Raw genomic sequence first — 17,524 nt, forward strand, 5'->3', positions numbered from 1 at the left:
AGACGGGTGACACATGATGTCTTTAGCCCCATATTAGAGATAGCCTTATTCAATCTATGTATTCATCATTCTGTTCATTGACCGCGGATGGGCATGAAAGTCAAGCCAATTTTATCTATATCGCCCCAAATCAAAGATTCCAAATGACTTTAAAGACAAACACCAGTTACAAGTCATAAACATTAAAATGTTGAAAAAATACATAATTTCATAATTTAAACAGGTAAATATTGAAAACAAAAATCCTTCATAAAACGCAACCGATGCAATCAATGAGTACATCCCTGCGCTAGTCGAAAAGAAAAGAGAAATGATGCCCTCTTCTGACAGCTTTGTAGAGCAAGAGAAATGAAAAACAATGAAAAAAGTTACAGTGCTGGCCAAAAGTATTGGCACCTCTTCAATTCTGTCAGATAATGCTCTTCTTCTCCCAGAAAATGATTGCAATTACAAATGCTTTGGTGGTAATATCTTCATTTATTTTGCTTGCAATGAAAAAACACAAACGAGAATGGAAAAAAATTTAATCATTATCGTTTTACACAAACCTCCAAAAATGGGCCGGACAAAAGTATTGGCACCCTTTGAAAAATCATGTGACGCTTCTCTAATTTGTGTAATTAACAGCACCTGTTACTTGCCTGTGGCACATAACAGGTGGTGGCAATAACTAAATCACACTTGCAGCCAGTTAGAATGGATTAAAGTTGACTCAACCTCTGTCCTTATTTGTACCACATTGAGCATTGAGAAAAGAAGACCAAAGAACTTGAGAAGCAAAATTGTGAAGAAGCATGGGCAATCTCTAGGCTACAAGTCCATCTCCAAAGACCTGAATGTTCCTGTGTCTACCGTGCAGTTGTTCGCAGTTATTTTGTATAAAGGTTGTGCTACCAAGTATTAGGCTGAGGGTGCCAATACTTTTGTCAGGCCCATTTTAGGAGTTTTGTGTAAAATGATAATGATTTTTTTCGCCATTCTCTTTTGTGTTTTTTCATTGCAAGCAAAATAAATGAAGATACTAAATGAAGATATAATTACCAAAGCATTTGTAATTGCAATCATTTTCTGGGAGAAATTGAACACTATCTGACAGAATTGCAGTGGTGCCAATACTTTTGGCCAGGACTGTACATTTGACATCTTTACAGTGAATTGATTACAAGTGCAGGATTATTAAGGTAGTTTTGTTGCTTGTTATAAAACATAAAATCACCAGCCACCTAGCAAACAGATTCAATACATGCACTCATTCTGGCCTTCCACAACCATTTAAGAAGTACAGTGATCACTCGTTTTTAACAGTTAATGGGTTCCAGAACACGCCGTGATGAGCGAAAAACCACGAAGTCGCACGCCCCATACCACCACCACCAAAAAAAAAAAAAAGTGTGTTCAATGAATTTATTCATATTTAGCATTGGAACGATACATATGAGACATTTTTTTCCCACTTTTTTTTCCCTTCAAAGTATAATTAAAAAACATTTTAATTTTTAAATTATACTTATTTAACTTTATATATAGTTTAATATTTTTAGCACAAGTTTTAAACATGTTACTGTCCGACCAAATTATTTTTAAACAAGAATAAAGTGTAAAAATGCTTGTCTTTAAATTATATTATTATATTAAATGCTTCATTAAATGATTCCACTCAAATCCGCTCAAGCTGCCCACAACGATTTGCCACAGGAACTGTTTAACAAGTTAAACGATGATTGACACATGCGGAGCTTTGAAAATTTGGGCTCCAGGTATCTGTGTTAAGATCAAACATTAAACGTCTGTCAATCATCGTTAACTGTAATAAGTAATTCATTCTAATTATTAGGAACAATACTAAAAATTACAAAATCAGTAAGAAAAAAAATTAAATTCATTCAGTGACAAAATTTTATTTTTTAATTAAGAAAAAACCTCCACAAAATTCATAATGCTGCTATTAATGAACAGGATCATGCATTCAATGCACCTAAAGTGTGGAGTGAGTGGGTTTCTAATCAACTGAGAAAGTAAGGCAAATGACAAAAATCATTTTTTATTTTACTATAATACATTCAAATAAACAAAAGGTACACATGGCATGCGTGACCAAATAAAATAAAGACATTTTACAGAAACTGCAAAATTGATTTTTCACTATCCTAAAATTGCGGTCGCAATATTTCGTCCTTTTATTATTTATTTGTAACAACCTGAATGCTTCGATTATGCATGACAAATAACTTAAATCTTGGACAGTACATCATGTTCCTGTTCACTACTCCTGTACCTGTTACACATGTGCTGAGAATCTATACTGATGAATTATGTTAAGTATTAATTTAGTCTTTTTATGTATATTTAGATATCATAAGGAAGAGAAAAACCTAAAAATGCAGAAAACTACCACCCAGTTGCTGGTCTGTGTATTTACAGTGTGCATTTATTCTTCACAGTCAGGTCAAGTTAAGATAAGTCCACTTTTAGACAGTGGCTTCAATGTCCTGCGACTCCTCTCCCTCCAAGAGGCTGTATGACAAATGACTCTGGAAAGGCCTCTGTAGAGGGTGAGCCAGAAGTTTGGCCATGCAATTGTGCAGCTCGATGGCGGGGCCACTCAAGGAAACCTCAAAGCGGTAGCACATGTCCTTTGAGTCAAGGTTACAGAAAGAGGTGTAGTTGTCCTAGAGACAGAGAAACATTGCATGTTCAGCCCATCTGACAATAGGCAAAAGGCAGACTAAATCCCGGACTGCTCACCATCTACTGTAATGCTAAACTCAAACTACACAATTTTTTGGGGTCGTTCCTAATGGTCACAGTGTCAGATTTAAAAGACATACGTATGACATACTTTTTGTTAGGTAGATTGAATGAAAAGTGCAGCAAAACAGTACAAAAACATGAACTAGTGCAAACAATCCCATTCCAATTCCATAATCACATCCATAATTACTCCAGTATAGCCAGGTTTTTCTTGGTAGCCCCCGGGGGAGGCGGGCTCACGGAAGAGCCCTGTGCCTGGGCGAATCTTTTCAGTCTTCCCTGGCACGGATGTCGTGGCAATAATTAAGAAGTCAAAAAGATGACTAAGGAAATTATGGCTAATGATTTTAAAGCTAGGCCGTCGTTATGATGATATTATTTTCTCCGTAGTTACGCGGATGAATTCTCAAATTTTATGTTTATACCATAGGTTTCATACTCGTTAACTTTTCTCTAACTTACTTAATTGCATATGTGGGCATTGATCTGCACACCTCACAGTAAACCTTGCTTTTTGTCTCATTGTAGCCAAGCCAATTCCAGAGGTCTAGCCAGTGGGGCTGAAACTTTTGTTTTCATATAGGATTTCATTTTCCCTCAACTCCTCCGGTGACTTGCTCTTGATGGAGTGGTCTTTTTTTCCCGGTCCTTGGTCGGATGCTGGTGGTTTCAGAAATATGTGTTGTAGTATAATGTTAGGTGGGTACTGAGATACTGACGATCAATCAGCAGCAGTTATCAGGGTGCGCGTGTCCACACGGGAGCAAGCGAGTGAACGAAATGTGTTTATGCCGCACAGAGAGCGACGGCTGGCTGCATAGACTGTAAGGTTGTCTTTGATCGGGATAGCTTAACGTCATCAAAACAAGAAAACGCTGGGAATTAATGTGAATTACGTTTTTTTTTTTTTTTTTTTTTTTTTTAAATCGGGCCAGTCATTGGGGGATTCTGGTGACCCTGACGGTTTTCAAAGTACGTCCGGGCCACCAGGCCATTTATATTGTCGACCCCTGTAAATTTATATGTATATAGGCAGCTGGTACAGTGCCTTGCAAAAGTATTCGGCCCCCTTGAATCTTGCAACCTTTCGCCACATTTCAGGCTTCAAACATAAAGATATGAAATTTAATTTTTTTGTCAAGAATCAACAACAAGTGGGACACAATCGTGAAGTGGAACAACATTTATTGGATTATTTAAACTTTTTTAACAAATAAAAAACTGAAAAGTGGGGCGTGCAATATTATTCGGCCCCTTTACTTTCAGTGCAGCAAACTCACTCCAGAAGTTCAGTGAGGATCTCTGAATGATCCAATGTTGTCCTAAATGACCGATGATGATAAATAGAATCCACCTGTGTGTAATCAAGTCTCCGTATAAATGCACCTGCTCTGTGATAGTCTCAGGGTTCTGTTTAAAGTGCAGAGAGCATTATGAAAACCAAGGAACACACCAGGCAGGTCCGAGATACTGTTGTGGAGAAGTTTAAAGCCGGATTTGGATACAAAAAGATTTCCCAAGCTTTAAACATCTCAAGGAGCACTGTGCAAGCCATCATATTGAAATGGAAGGAGCATCAGACCACTGCAAATCTACCAAGACCCGGCCGTCCTTCCAAACTTTCTTCTCAAACAAGGAGAAAACTGATCAGAGATGCAGCCAAGAGGCCCATGATCACTCTGGATGAACTGCAGAGATCTACAGCTGAGGTGGGAGAGTCTGTCCATAGGACAACAATCAGTCGTACACTGCACAAATCTGGCCTTTATGGAAGAGTGGCAAGAAGAAAGCCATTTCTCAAAGATATCCATAAAAAGTCTCGTTTAAAGTTTGCCACAAGCCACCTGGGAGACACACCAAACATGTGGAAGAAGGTGCTCTTCTCAGATGAAACCAAAATTGAACTTTTTGGCCACAATGCAAAACGATATGTTTGGCGTAAAAGCAACACAGCTCATCACCCTGAACACACCATCCCCACTGTCAAACATGGTGGTGGCAGCATCATGGTTTGGGCCTGCTTTTCTTCAGCAGGGACAGGGAAGATGGTTAAAATTGACGGGAAGATGGATGCAGCCAAATACAGGAACATTCTGGAAGAAAACCTGTTGGTATCTGCACAAGACCTGAGACTGGGATGGAGATTTATCTTCAAACAGGACAATGATCCAAAACATAAAGCCAAATCTACAATGGAATGGTTCAAAAATAAACTTATCCAGGTGTTAGAATGGCCAAGTCAAAGTCCAGACCTGAATCCAATCGAGAATCTGTGGAAAGAGCTGAAGACTGCTGTTCACAAACACTCTCCATCCAACCTCACTGAGCTCGAGCTGTTTTGCAAGGAAGAATGGGCAAGAATGTCAGTCTCTCGATGTGCAAAACTGATAGAAACATACCCCAAGCGACTTGCAGCTGTAATTGGAGCAAAAGGTGGCGCTACAAAGTATTAACGCAAGGGGGCCGAATAATATTGCACGCCCCACTTTTCAGTTTTTTATTTGTTAAAAAAGTTGAAATTATCCAATAAATTTTGTTCCACTTCACGATTGTGTCCCACTTGTTGTTGATTCTTGACAAAAAATTAAAATTTTATATCTTTATGTTTGAAGCCTGAAATGTGGCGAAAGGTTGCAAGGTTCAAGGGGGCCGAATACTTTTGCAAGGCACTGTATATACTGTATATAGGATGAAATTAAAAAACAAAAGGGAGGCAGAACGCGCAAGATAGCACACACTGGTCACAATGTTAAACTATTGGGCAATATTCAGCAACAAATTATAGGAACACGTAGGAAGTGTCAACCTATGCGGCACAACAAGCAGAAATTCTGACACGGCAGACTTTCTGAAACGTGGACGTTAGGTGTCTGAGACACCAGATCAAACATTTCTCCACGATGTGTCCGTTTGGCCAAAACTGGGATGAAATTGTGTAGAGTGAGCTAGGCATAAATCTCACCACTCACTCCAAGTCACTACCAATTTAAACTATTAAAGACTTAATCTTCAGTATCACTTCTTAACAACTCTGCCAACTCCGGATTTGGAGGGCACCCCTAAAGCACCTTTCCCACAGCTGTCAGAGTAAAATTGAAACAATTAAAATAAAAACGGTAATATAACTCAGTATAAGTCGGAGGCCTAGTAAAGTTTGAAGGAAAAATAATGTTTCACAAAGTCAGGCACGTTACTGCTACTTGTGTGACATAACGTTAAAAATTATTACGTTGTTTTGCTTTGGCATAAATACATTATAAACTATTAACTTGGTAATGAGTCTCCACTCACCCGCCAGCTTGTGTCCTCCCCATGATCTTCTGCACCATTGTGGAGGTAGACCACATCGAAGAAAAAATAGGGAGATTGAAGCATTTTCTGAAAGATATCAATAAGAAATGTTGAGATTGCTGCATTACGGAACTCTTTCTTCATAAGGGTAAAGGCTAAAAACTATTCAGCTGTAGTCTTGCTCAAAGACACCCCAAAAGGTAGTTGGGATGCAGACTGCCATGGCTCCAGTAGTCACTTTTGTACGCAGTGAGACTCAAATCCTGACCTCTGCGCTAGTGCCACCTGGTGCCAAAAGTGAAGAAGAGTAGGGGTACAGATAGAGGATGACAGTCTCTGTCCAACTTACACTGACAGCCTCAGAGGGGTTAAGCTGTAGCTGTCCGGCATGGCGACCGTAAATAAGTACAGTCCGGACCACGTAAGGAGGTGGAATGGTCTGAATGTTCTCCATCGACGGCAGGTCTATCTTCTGACCACTGTTCAAATGACATGCCTACCTTAGTTTAATCATTTTCATTTAGTTGCGCTATGAGAGCACTTACATGACACCGAGAAGATCTTCCAGGTCTGCAGAGGATAGTTAAGGCTACAACTAAACAAGTTCAAATGAACTATGATCGGGTAATTCTCATGAAGATAACCTAAACTATGTCTTATGAGATTTAAAAAAAAAAAAAAAACTGAAGTAGTTGCGTTTTAGTTTAAAGCCAATGGCGTACCGCACGCATGCTATTTTTAGACCGTGACGTCGCATCGTAAAGTGGAAGTAAAGTAGAAATGGGACATTATAGGTAAAGATGCACCGATACCGATACTAGTATCGGCAGGGGGCGCCGGTCCGGCCCAAAATGGTGGTATCGGTATCGGCGAGTACCAACAAAGACGGCGCCGATACCATTTACCGGTCCATTATTATAACATTTGACCGCAGCCTTTTTTTTTTCTCCTGGCGCTCACTTCACTTCGTCTCTGTGTTGTGTGATGACACGTGAACACCAAACAGCTATCGCTATTGGCCTGCTCCAGACCAATGAGAACAGGCCAATAGCCACTTCTGACCAATGACATGGCCGACATGGCCGACATGGCGGCGGTCGGGAAATATTTCAAAATAGAAATCCCGTCAATTAAAATGAATGGCTGCGTGCAAGATTTGCGGCCTGAAAGTTTCGAGATGTGGAGTTAAATCGGCCAGTTTCAATACCTCGAACCTGATAAAACATGTGAAGACGAACCGTGAACGAACACAACGAGTTTGAGCCTGCAAGACCAGGACTGCTATCCAGAGGAAGGGCGCTGGACAGGTGCAACAATCTCTGGTCAGTTCACTACGTCTACTTTACTTTTATTGTCTTTTACTGAAAGAAATGCTGCAGTAATTTGGGAACTGTTTCCAAAGTAGGGTTGCCACCTTTCAGAAATAGAAATAAGAGACCCACCCCCTCCCGAAAAAACGAGGCTAATGGAGAGACGGGATGCTGTGGTCAATTATTATTACTTATAATTGTGAGCGTCCGCAAATGCGGAAACAAGGTTGGACCTCGAAGCGGACAACAAGCGGGGGATAAGTACAAGGGTTTAATGATTGCAAACAAAAAATAACACGCGATCGCGGGATAGTAGATGTGAAATGGCGATCAGCAAAGCAAATATCTCGGCAGCCTTCTCTGAGCTCACCCGTGCTTAAATGCTGCGTTGATGAGCCCGCATTGGATTCATTTGCGACGTCAGGAACGCCCCCACTAACAGCCCAGCAACAAAACACAATCTAACCAGCAGCAGAATGTGACAATAATTTCATGAAAGTTGCACTGTTTGGCCTTTGAGAGGTTTAAAAAAAGTTTACTCAGTTCATTCAGAGTTTATTATTATGAACTTATTTTTACTTTCTTACTGTTGGGCTAGTATTATACTTTGTACTAGTCTTTTTCCTATTTTGCAAAGGTAAGCAACAGCCTGACAAAGCCTTGATAGCAATGATTTCACATCCAATTATGTAGCTCTTTTGGAAAAAAAAAAAAAAAAAAAAAATATATATATATATATATATATATATATATATATATATGTATATATATAATCGGGGTGGTATCGGTATGGTATCGGCCGATACTGCACAGCTAGGTATCGGTATCGGGGCCAAAAAATGGTATCGGTGCAACACTAATTATAGGCCCGCCCTCGCATAGAAGCAATGTAAAACCTGCTACTTTTCTCCGGTAATCTTTCAAAAACGAGCATGCTGATCACACATTGCTTTTTTGGAACTTGTAGAAACGACTCTAGACATTACGACATATGAAGGATGTTTTCTTCATACGTTTCCCGAAACTAAAAACTCGGGAGGAGAAAATGTGAAGACTGAATCAACTTGCGCGGACTTTTAACGCCAGCTCGGCAGTAAAAATTTATGCAGTAAACATTTTGTTGGGTTAGCATTGTCTTTCAGAGGGCAAGGAGGTAAGCCATTTTGATATTTTTAATTTATTTTTTGGCGTAACGTGAAGTGTTGTGCCGAAAAAAAGCCGTCCCGCGTGAAATGTCCCCCCATACGGGATTGCTTATTTATAACGCTTTATTGAGGTGAAAACATCAAATGTTTTCATGGACACATTAAAGTAATGGATTTACAACGGTAAAATCAGTTTTAAATGAATAAATTACACAAAATACTAGTACTGTATTTTAGTAACAAATCATGGACTGGCCACATTACCATCTTTGAACAGAAATGTATTAGTCTACAGGTTTTCACGACCATATCCCAATGACAATCACACAGGTATGACATTTATTAGTTCAAACAGAGTAAAATAATACATATTCACGGTGCAAGAAAATCGTTTCCATGTCCAACGATTGGTAAGAAAAAGCTGTTTGTACGAGTGACGTGTGGGGGCGCTCAATAATAAAATATATAAACAAATAAATAAAGTAAAATAAACGCTCAATAAAGCATTATAAATAAGCGTTCCAGTCAGGGGGGACATTTCACGCGGGGCGGCTATTTTTCGGCACAACATCAGGCTGCTTCCGTCTGACAATGAATGACCTGAAAAGAATTAAAATGGTATCTGACTGCCACTGTTACATTTTCTGTTGTAAAAAAACACCTTTCGTAAGGGGGAAGTGTTATAGAATTAAGATTTGAAAAAATTGAAAAAATTAAAAGTGTTTGTTGGCTGTAACTGAGTAGCATTTGCGATCACTACACAAAATTAACTAAATTACCCCCAAGAACGATCAGAGACGGCCAACCAGAGCATATATATATATTATATATATATTAGGGCTGTCAAAATTATCGCGTTAACGGGCGTTAATTAATTTTTTAAATTAATCACGTTAAAATATTTGACGCAATTAACGCATGCACTGAATGAGCCGCTCTCGCATTGCCTCAAACAGATTTCAATGACGCCGTTTATGGACATTAAGAGTTAAGAGAATGCCACCGGCCGCTTGGGGGCAGCGCAGCGCCGTTCCATATTAATGTTATTCCTTCTAATAGTGGGAGAATTAGTAGTTGTGAGACGTTTATGCTGTTGCTTTGTGCTCCACACATATTTCGGTAAGTTTGCTTTCTTTTAGTGGCAATTATGTCTCTCTTGTTGTATTTTGGGTAAGATATGCACAGAGATATATGTTATAAAGGTGAGTGGACACAGGCGTTCTTAGGGCTGCGCCGTTTATTGGCATAAGCTTCTGCAACTCCTTCACAACAAACAGAAGTATCATTTAGTGAAAGCACAACAAAAATAATATTGCTATCTCTCCAAAAAACATAATGTTCACAAAAAGAAAAGCACTTCAGTCTGTAGCAATGAGGCCCTATTCTCACTCAGCTAAACAACAATGCAAAGTGGCATTACTCAGAGTTTGGTCACTCAATTCTTATTATTGTTATTTTTATTCTTCTTATTATTATATTAACTCTACTTTTGATTGAAAATTGTACAAATTTTATTAAAACGAAAATATAAAGAGGGGTTTTAATATAAAATTACTATAACTTATAACTATAACATTAATTAATCGTAATTAATCGCAATTCAAACCATCTCTAAAGTATGCCATATTTTTCTGTAAATTATTATTGGAATGGAAAGACACAAAACGGATATATACATACAACATACTGTACATAAGTGCTGTATTTGTTTATTATAACAATAAATCCACAAATGGCATTATTAACATTCTTTCTGTTTAAGTGATCCACGGATAGTAAGACTTGTAGTTTATAAAAGATAAATGTTATACGCGATAGAAGGAATAACATTAGTATGGAACGGCGCTGCGCTGCCCCCAAGCGGCCGGTGGCATTTTCTTCACTCTTAATGTCCATAAACGGCCTCATTGAAATCTGCTTGAGGCAATGCGAGAGCGGCTCATTCAGTGCATGCGTTAATTGCGTCAAATATTTTAACGTGATTAATTTAAAAAATTAATTAACGCCCGTTAACGCGATAATTTTGACAGCCCTAATATATATATATATATATATATATATATATATATATATATATATATATATATATATATATAAGAAAGACAGGGCTGGTGGTAAAGGATAGCTTGTTGAAACAGGAGAATGTCATTGTCAGTCGCGTCGATAAAAAAAGCTAAGGCTATGCTTGGGTCGGCTTGTTTTTTCCCTGTTTTTTTTCCGTCTTTTTCAGCCTTCGACACTCAAGCCATCTCTTTAAATGAACGTTTTTATGTTCTTACATATCTTTGCCAGTGAAATTGGCACCAGGGACATAATTTTCAGAGAGAATTGGTAGGTTTCCTTCGTACACGATTTCCATTCATTTCCTATTAGGGACAAACGGTGGCTTGTCCCCATTTAGCAACAGTAGCTAATGTCATGAATATTAATGAGCGAAAGTGACGTGTTGCTTGCGGTACGCCATTATGCCTATTATGTGGCCCAGTCCGCGATTTGTAACCAAAATAGTATTTTGTATGTCTTTATTTTTTCGTGATTTTAGAGTTGTAAATTCATTAGTATAATGCATCCATTAAAAGCTTTGATGTTTTCATCTCAATTACAGCATCATAAATATTTGATAAATTTCATTATATATACATTTGTTTAAAACTATATAATCTATCAGCTTATAATCAACTATAATAGTTTCTTACTCAAAACATTATTAACGAAATATATAGTGTCCAAGACTTCAGCTTTCATTACTGTTGCCCTGTGTTCATCGTACCATCATAATCATTAATTTTTATTTTATTTTTTTAAATAAAGCTATTCTGACCCATTATGCACCACAAAGGAGGCAATACAAAAATGGCTGCAAGGTAATTTGGCCTTTTTGATAATGTTAATAGTTGTTATGTTTTGATTACATATGCCTACTTCCCCACCACATGGCAACATTACCATCATGTGTAATATTATGTTCTTAGATCTCAATCAATCTGATATTTTTTGTAAATAAAATAATAGGGAGCTCAAACTGTTGATGAAATAAATTACTGAATCATCATAGCATTCTGCTATTTTAAGATAGCTTTGGTTAATCTCTTTCATTACCGTAATGCATAGCTTTCATGAGAATCACCTGACTACCAGTCTCATCCCCTAAACATCAAATCAGTCCAGAGACATGATGTGCACACTAGAGGCAACAATAATTCTGCACACCCAAAGAGTGCACATGTCCTCTACTGGCTATCTCAGACCCTATTGGCAACAATAAGTCTGTAATTAATCAATTTAATCAACACTGAGAGTCTGAGACAAAAAATTAAAAATCAGGATCCAAGGGTTGATGCCTATCCATCCCTAGAATTATACCAACCCAACTTCAATCTGATCTGTCCACGAATTACAGAGGAGTAGCAATTTTAGTTTGTGTCCTCACAAAGAAGAAGACAGCGAGTAAGACCTTGAGCCCTTCTTCGGAGCGTTTTAATATGACTCGTTGATCAATAGTTTTATTTTACATTAATAAACGGTGAATAGAAGGATACTGAAAGTCTCACACACGTTGGTCTCCAGGTCGTACAGACAGCTGCATAGCTCCCTGGGGTCTGAAGTGAAGCCTGAAAGCTGAGACAAAGGAAACATTTTGAAAATCAGGCTTCCAAAACAGCACATCTACATACCAGAGTACAGGGCAGCAAAAAAATAATAATCTTGTTTTCAATAACATATGCATTCGGCTCAGGCAAATTTTGAAAATGAATCTCTCCTTCACAACAAAATGTCAGCCTTGCATTTATGAACCCCCCCAAACAATTTGACCAGAGAGCTTATTTGGGAAAGGCAGGGAAAGCCAACAGTTGAAGAAGTTGACATTTGTACAGCACGGACACATGTTAAATATAAACATTTAAATATAAATCGGGGTTCAAAGTGTGGCTCTAAAAAACGTACACAACACTGTTCAAATCATAAGTAGAAAAACTTTAAAATGTTTTCCACCATTATGTGAACTTAAACCAATACAAACCAATTAAATATGAAATAATTTCAAGAAGGTATGTACCAAATAACTGATTTAATTGCACAAATGTCTTCAGTCATATGACAATTTTCATTTGATACAGGCAAAAAAAAAGTTGGGGGGGGCCGTTTCTGTTAAAAGATAAGGTGCTAAGTGCAACAGATCCTTACTTACCCACAGAGCATCATCATTGACCACCACCAGAGCAAACTCATGCCGTTTGTCAATCTTGTGTTTGGTTCTAACAAACATCTCGATCATCTTCTGGGAAATGTTCAAGGCGTTTGTTTTAGAGCTGAAGAGCGAGACACATGATAAAAAACACTTTCACTGAAGTGAAGAACATATAAACGTTAAAACACAACAGGTCATACCCATTGAATGACTCCAACTTTGGTAAACACATCTCTTCAGAAAGGTCCAAACAGATGATCTGTTGGGGAAAACAACACGCCCAATTGTTGTTGCGAAGGTTGAATCTGTTTGATATATTGTACTATGTTCACACTGCAGTTCAATTCCAATTTCTATGCCCATATGCGACACATATCAATTTTTTCACGCATTATGAACAATCCACGTCTGATTCATTCAAATCCAACTTGTTGCTCATTCATATGTGGATAAAGACGCGATGCGTCTTTTTCTTTCGTCTTTTTTTTCTCAGACGCAAGCAATGGCGGATAGAGGCACAAAAAACGTATTTTCCATTTTGATACTGCACTTGCAGCTTCACTGCTGGCCAAAAGTGGTGGCACCCCTGCAATTCTGTCAGATAATGTTCAATTTATCCCAGAAAATGATTGCAGTTACAAATGCTTTGGTAGTAATATCTTCATTTATTTTGCTTGCAATGAAAAAACACAAAAGAGAATGGGAAACAAAATCAAATCATTATCATTTTACACAAATCTCCAAAAATGGGCCAGACAAAAGTATTGGCACCCTTTGAAAAATCATGTGATGCTTCTCTAATTTATGTAATTAACAGCACCTGTTACTTACCTGTGACAGGTGGTGGCAATAACTAAATCACACTGTCCTGTATCCTTGTGTGTAGTACATTGAGCATGGAGAAAAGAAAGAAGACCAAAGAACTGTCTGAGTACTTGAGAAGGCAAGTTGCGAGGAAGCATAGGCAATCTCAAGGCTACAAGTCCATCTCCAAAGACCTGAATGTTCCTGTGTCTACAGTGCCCAGTGTCATCAATAAGTGTAAAGCCCATTGCACTGTGGATAACCTCCCTAGATGTGGACAGAAAAAAAAAATTGAGAGAGATTTCAACGAAAGATTGCGCGGATGGTGGATGAAGAACCCCGACTAACATCCAAACAAGTTCAAGCTGTCCTGCAGTCCAAGGGTACAACAGTGTCAACCCGTACTATCTGTCTGTGTCTGGATGAAAAGGGACTCTATGGTAGGATACCCAAGAAGACCCCACTTCTGACCCAGAGACATAAAAAGGCCAGCCTGGAGTTTGGCAAAACTTAACTGAGCAAGCCAAAAACATTTGGAAGAATGTTCTCTGGACAGATGAGACAAAAGTAGCGCTTTTTGGGAAAAGGCATCACCATAAGAGTTTACAGGGGAAAAAAATGAGACCTTCAAAGAAAGTAACACGGTACCTACAGTCAAACATGGTGGAGATTCTCTGATGTTTTGGGGTCCTCTGGCACTGGACCTGCTTGACTGTGTGCATGGCATTATGAAGTCTGAAGACTACCAACAACCAAAAAGCACTAGAAAATGGTTTGAGAGAAAGCCCTGGAGACTTCTAAAGTGGCCAACAATGAGTCCAGACCTGAATCCCATAGAACACCTGAAGAGAGATCTGAAAATGGCAGTTTGGAGAAGGCACCCTTCAAATCTCAGAGACTTGGAGCAGTTGGTCAAAGAAGAATGGTCTAAAATTCCAGCAGAGCATTGTAAGAAACTCATTAATGGATACCGGAACCAGTTCTTCGCAGTTATTTTGTCGAAAGATTGTGCTCCCAAGTATTAGGCTGAGGGTGCCAATACTTTTGTCCGGCCCATTTTTGGAGTTTTGTGTAAAATGATAATGATTTTTTTTTTTTTTTGCATTCTCTTTTGTATTCTTTCATTGCAAGCAAAATAAATGAAGACATTACTACCAAAGCATTTGTAATTGCAATATTTTCTGGGAGAAATTAAGCATTATCTGACAGAATTGCAGGGGTGCCAATACTTTTAGCCAGCAGTGTGTAAGGTTAAAAAAAAACATGATGCCTCCGGTAATATACAATCCTCGAAATTACCACAAAAGCGTGACGGTGGAGTCCTCGCTGTACTGTCATAAACACGGTGACATGTGACAACGTGCTACAGTGCGCATGCTTATGAAGTTAGGTGCGCAACCCATTTACACAGCAGTCACGTTTTTGTAACATGAACAGCTCTGCAAAAAAAAAAAAAATTGAAATTTACATAAAATCTGAATTGGGCATCAAGGCATGCAGTGTGAACAAAGCTTTTGCTCCCTATCAAAATGCCATCCTTAAATTTAGGAAATGATCTGTTTATTCCTCCTAATTCGAATGGAAAGTTTCTGATATTTAAAGTTCCTGTCACTTTGCAGCCCAAAATGTGAGCCTACCACTTTTTCTGGACAGTTGACACGAGGTACTCTGACTTGGTACTCTGCTGGCTGAGGCACCGAGGCTGTCAGTGCAGGCTGCTGTGGTGTGGGTTTAGGCCTTTCCTTGGATGCAGCGGCCAGAGCAAGTTGTACACTTGAGGAGACAGTAGTAGGGACAACGGGGGCGGCGGTCTGAGCCGCAGCTGCAGAAATGGTTGTAGTGGTGGAAGACAGAGGGCTGTCGCTGGTCGAGGCCTCGCCCTCACCTTCGACGCGGCTACCCACTGCCGGTTGCGATAAACCGGGATTACCTCCGCCTCCAAGGCTACCCGTGCTGCTTCGACGGTCCTCTGCGCCTTCGGGATTGGAGCGGGTTCTTGGCCGCAGCTCCACCAGGCGCTCCTCACCATCTGCAGGGCCAGGATCCAGCGTCTCCATAGATGCACAGGGTTCTGAGTTAAAGTGCCTGTGACACAAAAAAATCATGTTTATTTCATAATACATCCAGTATTTTATGCTCCTGAATAAAATGGACCACTTGGATGTATGAAGAAGCGATCGATATATTTATTCAATTTTTTAAATCCTGCACTACGAAAATGACAGACTTCCAGCTTCGGTCTTGCATTGAGGAAGAGGGCGCTGTGACGTGTAGGGAGGAAAGAGTCCTCTTCACTTTACAGCCGTACTGTTTTACGAGAAGGGACATTTCACACGGGGCAGCTATTTTTCGGCACACACCGGCCCGTTGTCGATCAAGTTTAATTTTACAGTCGTGACAACGGTGACGCTCAACTGACCAAATGTCGGTTTATATTCAGGCCGGTGCCGATTTGGGGTACCCGACTCCTCATCGTGACATAAACTGGAGTATGATTGGAAATTTTGTGGTCTCAGGACGAGCTCTGATGCACGGGACGGGACCGGACGGGAGGAAACATTGGTCTGGGCGTCAAATATGGATCTGGCGACTGGATCGACCGAAGCTTTTCCAAATAACGGCTTTAATGCAACTTATCCAATGAATTGACACCGTCTGAAAGCAACGGGGCTTCCATAATTTGCAAGTGAATCCACCTTTAGAAACTACGATCATTGACAATGCGGACACACAATGACGGACAATATGGCGGCACAATACAGCGATCACGTGATTGTGTGACGTTGGTGATTGGGGTCTATATCACCATTTCGATATTTTGTCACACCCCTATTTCTCATGTATATTTATAATTGCTCTTTACCTAAAAAATATATATTTTATGAGATTACTCGATGGAATTTTCAGTAGAATACTCGATTACTAAAATATTCGATAGCTGCAGCCCTAAACTACATTAAATATAAAGTCACTGGTTATATTAAGTTTTCTGCTTAAACTAATGACTACCAACATAAGATATGGACTAGTAGCATGTTGTTAACATTACATAACGAAAAAAAAGATGTTATGTATGACTAAACAATATGTTACATTGACTTTTTGTGTTAGTGTGGTTCTAAAAAGAATATTATACTACAAAAACACATAAATTCCAGGTTTTATACCACAAACCACGATTAAACAAATGTAGCAGAGCTTCTGTGAGCAAAATGTTTGAATTGTATACCAATGTATGTAGTGTGAAATCCCTAACGTATAAAATAGCCCATTGTATTAGAAAATATACTATATAGAAATACCTTGGAAGTTGTTTGATCACAGCGGAGTCGCGAAAATGATGTGCAGTTAGCATTAGCACGCATTGATTGGAATTGAGAACCTGATTGAATGGCAGGACAAAAACAGCGATTAAATTAATACGGAGACCTACCTAATTATTAGCTTCGATGGATCTCAGATGTAAATATCGTCAAACTCATTGAAAGTCGCCCTATGAAAAGGCGAGCAGTGATCGTATGTTTTGAACTTCCGTGCAGGAAATGACAATGGGAATTCGCTGGGAGTTATGGGTAATGGAGTTTTGAAAACAAAGTACAGTACCCCTTTTCTGAAAGTGTGTAAACAGAGACAAATAGCAATCGCCGGAAAAAAAGTATGACAAGGACAAATATAATATATGGTATATACTGTTTAGCAGGTATCGACAGGCAGACGGGTAGGTCCTAAACACTCTTGAAAAACGGAATGGGTTCGGTTCTGTACCTCCACATAATATTTGGAGTGATCATTTGGGAAAATGTTATTGTTGAGCGGACTTTGAACGCAACTAAATTGTTTAAAAAAATGTTTACCTCAGAATTTATGTCTGCACTTTTAAAAAAAAGTTTTAGTATAAAGTATATAGTTTTAAATTTAGTAGGCCAATTTTTAATTTTATTCTTTTTTTGTACTAAAAATACATTGCTGATAATTATTGTTTTTACATGTGCTTATACCACTCATATATGTACCAAATTAATTCAGGTTTGAGT

At 38.9% G+C, this 17,524-nt stretch overlaps 1 protein-coding gene across 3 annotated transcripts; it reads right to left on the reverse strand.

Moving 5' to 3' along the window:
• Positions 1-1,924: 1,924 nt before the first annotated feature.
• babam1 (BRISC and BRCA1 A complex member 1) lies at positions 1,925-17,062 on the reverse strand. 3 transcript variants are annotated; one of them, XM_057840197.1, is made up of 10 exons: positions 16,793-16,921; positions 15,421-15,575; positions 15,128-15,312; positions 12,887-12,945; positions 12,687-12,807; positions 12,037-12,115; positions 6,588-6,612; positions 6,392-6,521; positions 6,043-6,129; positions 1,925-2,669 (listed from the first exon to the last, which is right to left on the reverse strand). In XM_057840197.1, the coding sequence occupies exons 1-10, from the start codon at positions 16,843-16,845 to the stop codon at positions 2,469-2,471; spliced, it is 1,095 nt and encodes a 364-aa protein (XP_057696180.1). In that variant the 5' UTR covers positions 16,846-16,921; the 3' UTR covers positions 1,925-2,468. The 3 variants fall into 3 exon arrangements, with proteins under 3 accessions (XP_057696180.1, XP_057696179.1, XP_057696178.1); XM_057840196.1 differs by lacking the exon at positions 16,793-16,921 and adding an exon at positions 16,924-17,062 and having other exon boundaries at positions 15,128-15,575; XM_057840195.1 differs by having other exon boundaries at positions 15,128-15,575; positions 16,793-16,919.
• Between the last annotated feature and the right edge of the window lie 462 nt (positions 17,063-17,524).

Source organism: Corythoichthys intestinalis, chromosome 7 (genome assembly GCF_030265065.1).
Source record: "Corythoichthys intestinalis isolate RoL2023-P3 chromosome 7, ASM3026506v1, whole genome shotgun sequence".
NCBI lineage: Eukaryota > Metazoa > Chordata > Actinopteri > Syngnathiformes > Syngnathidae > Corythoichthys > Corythoichthys intestinalis.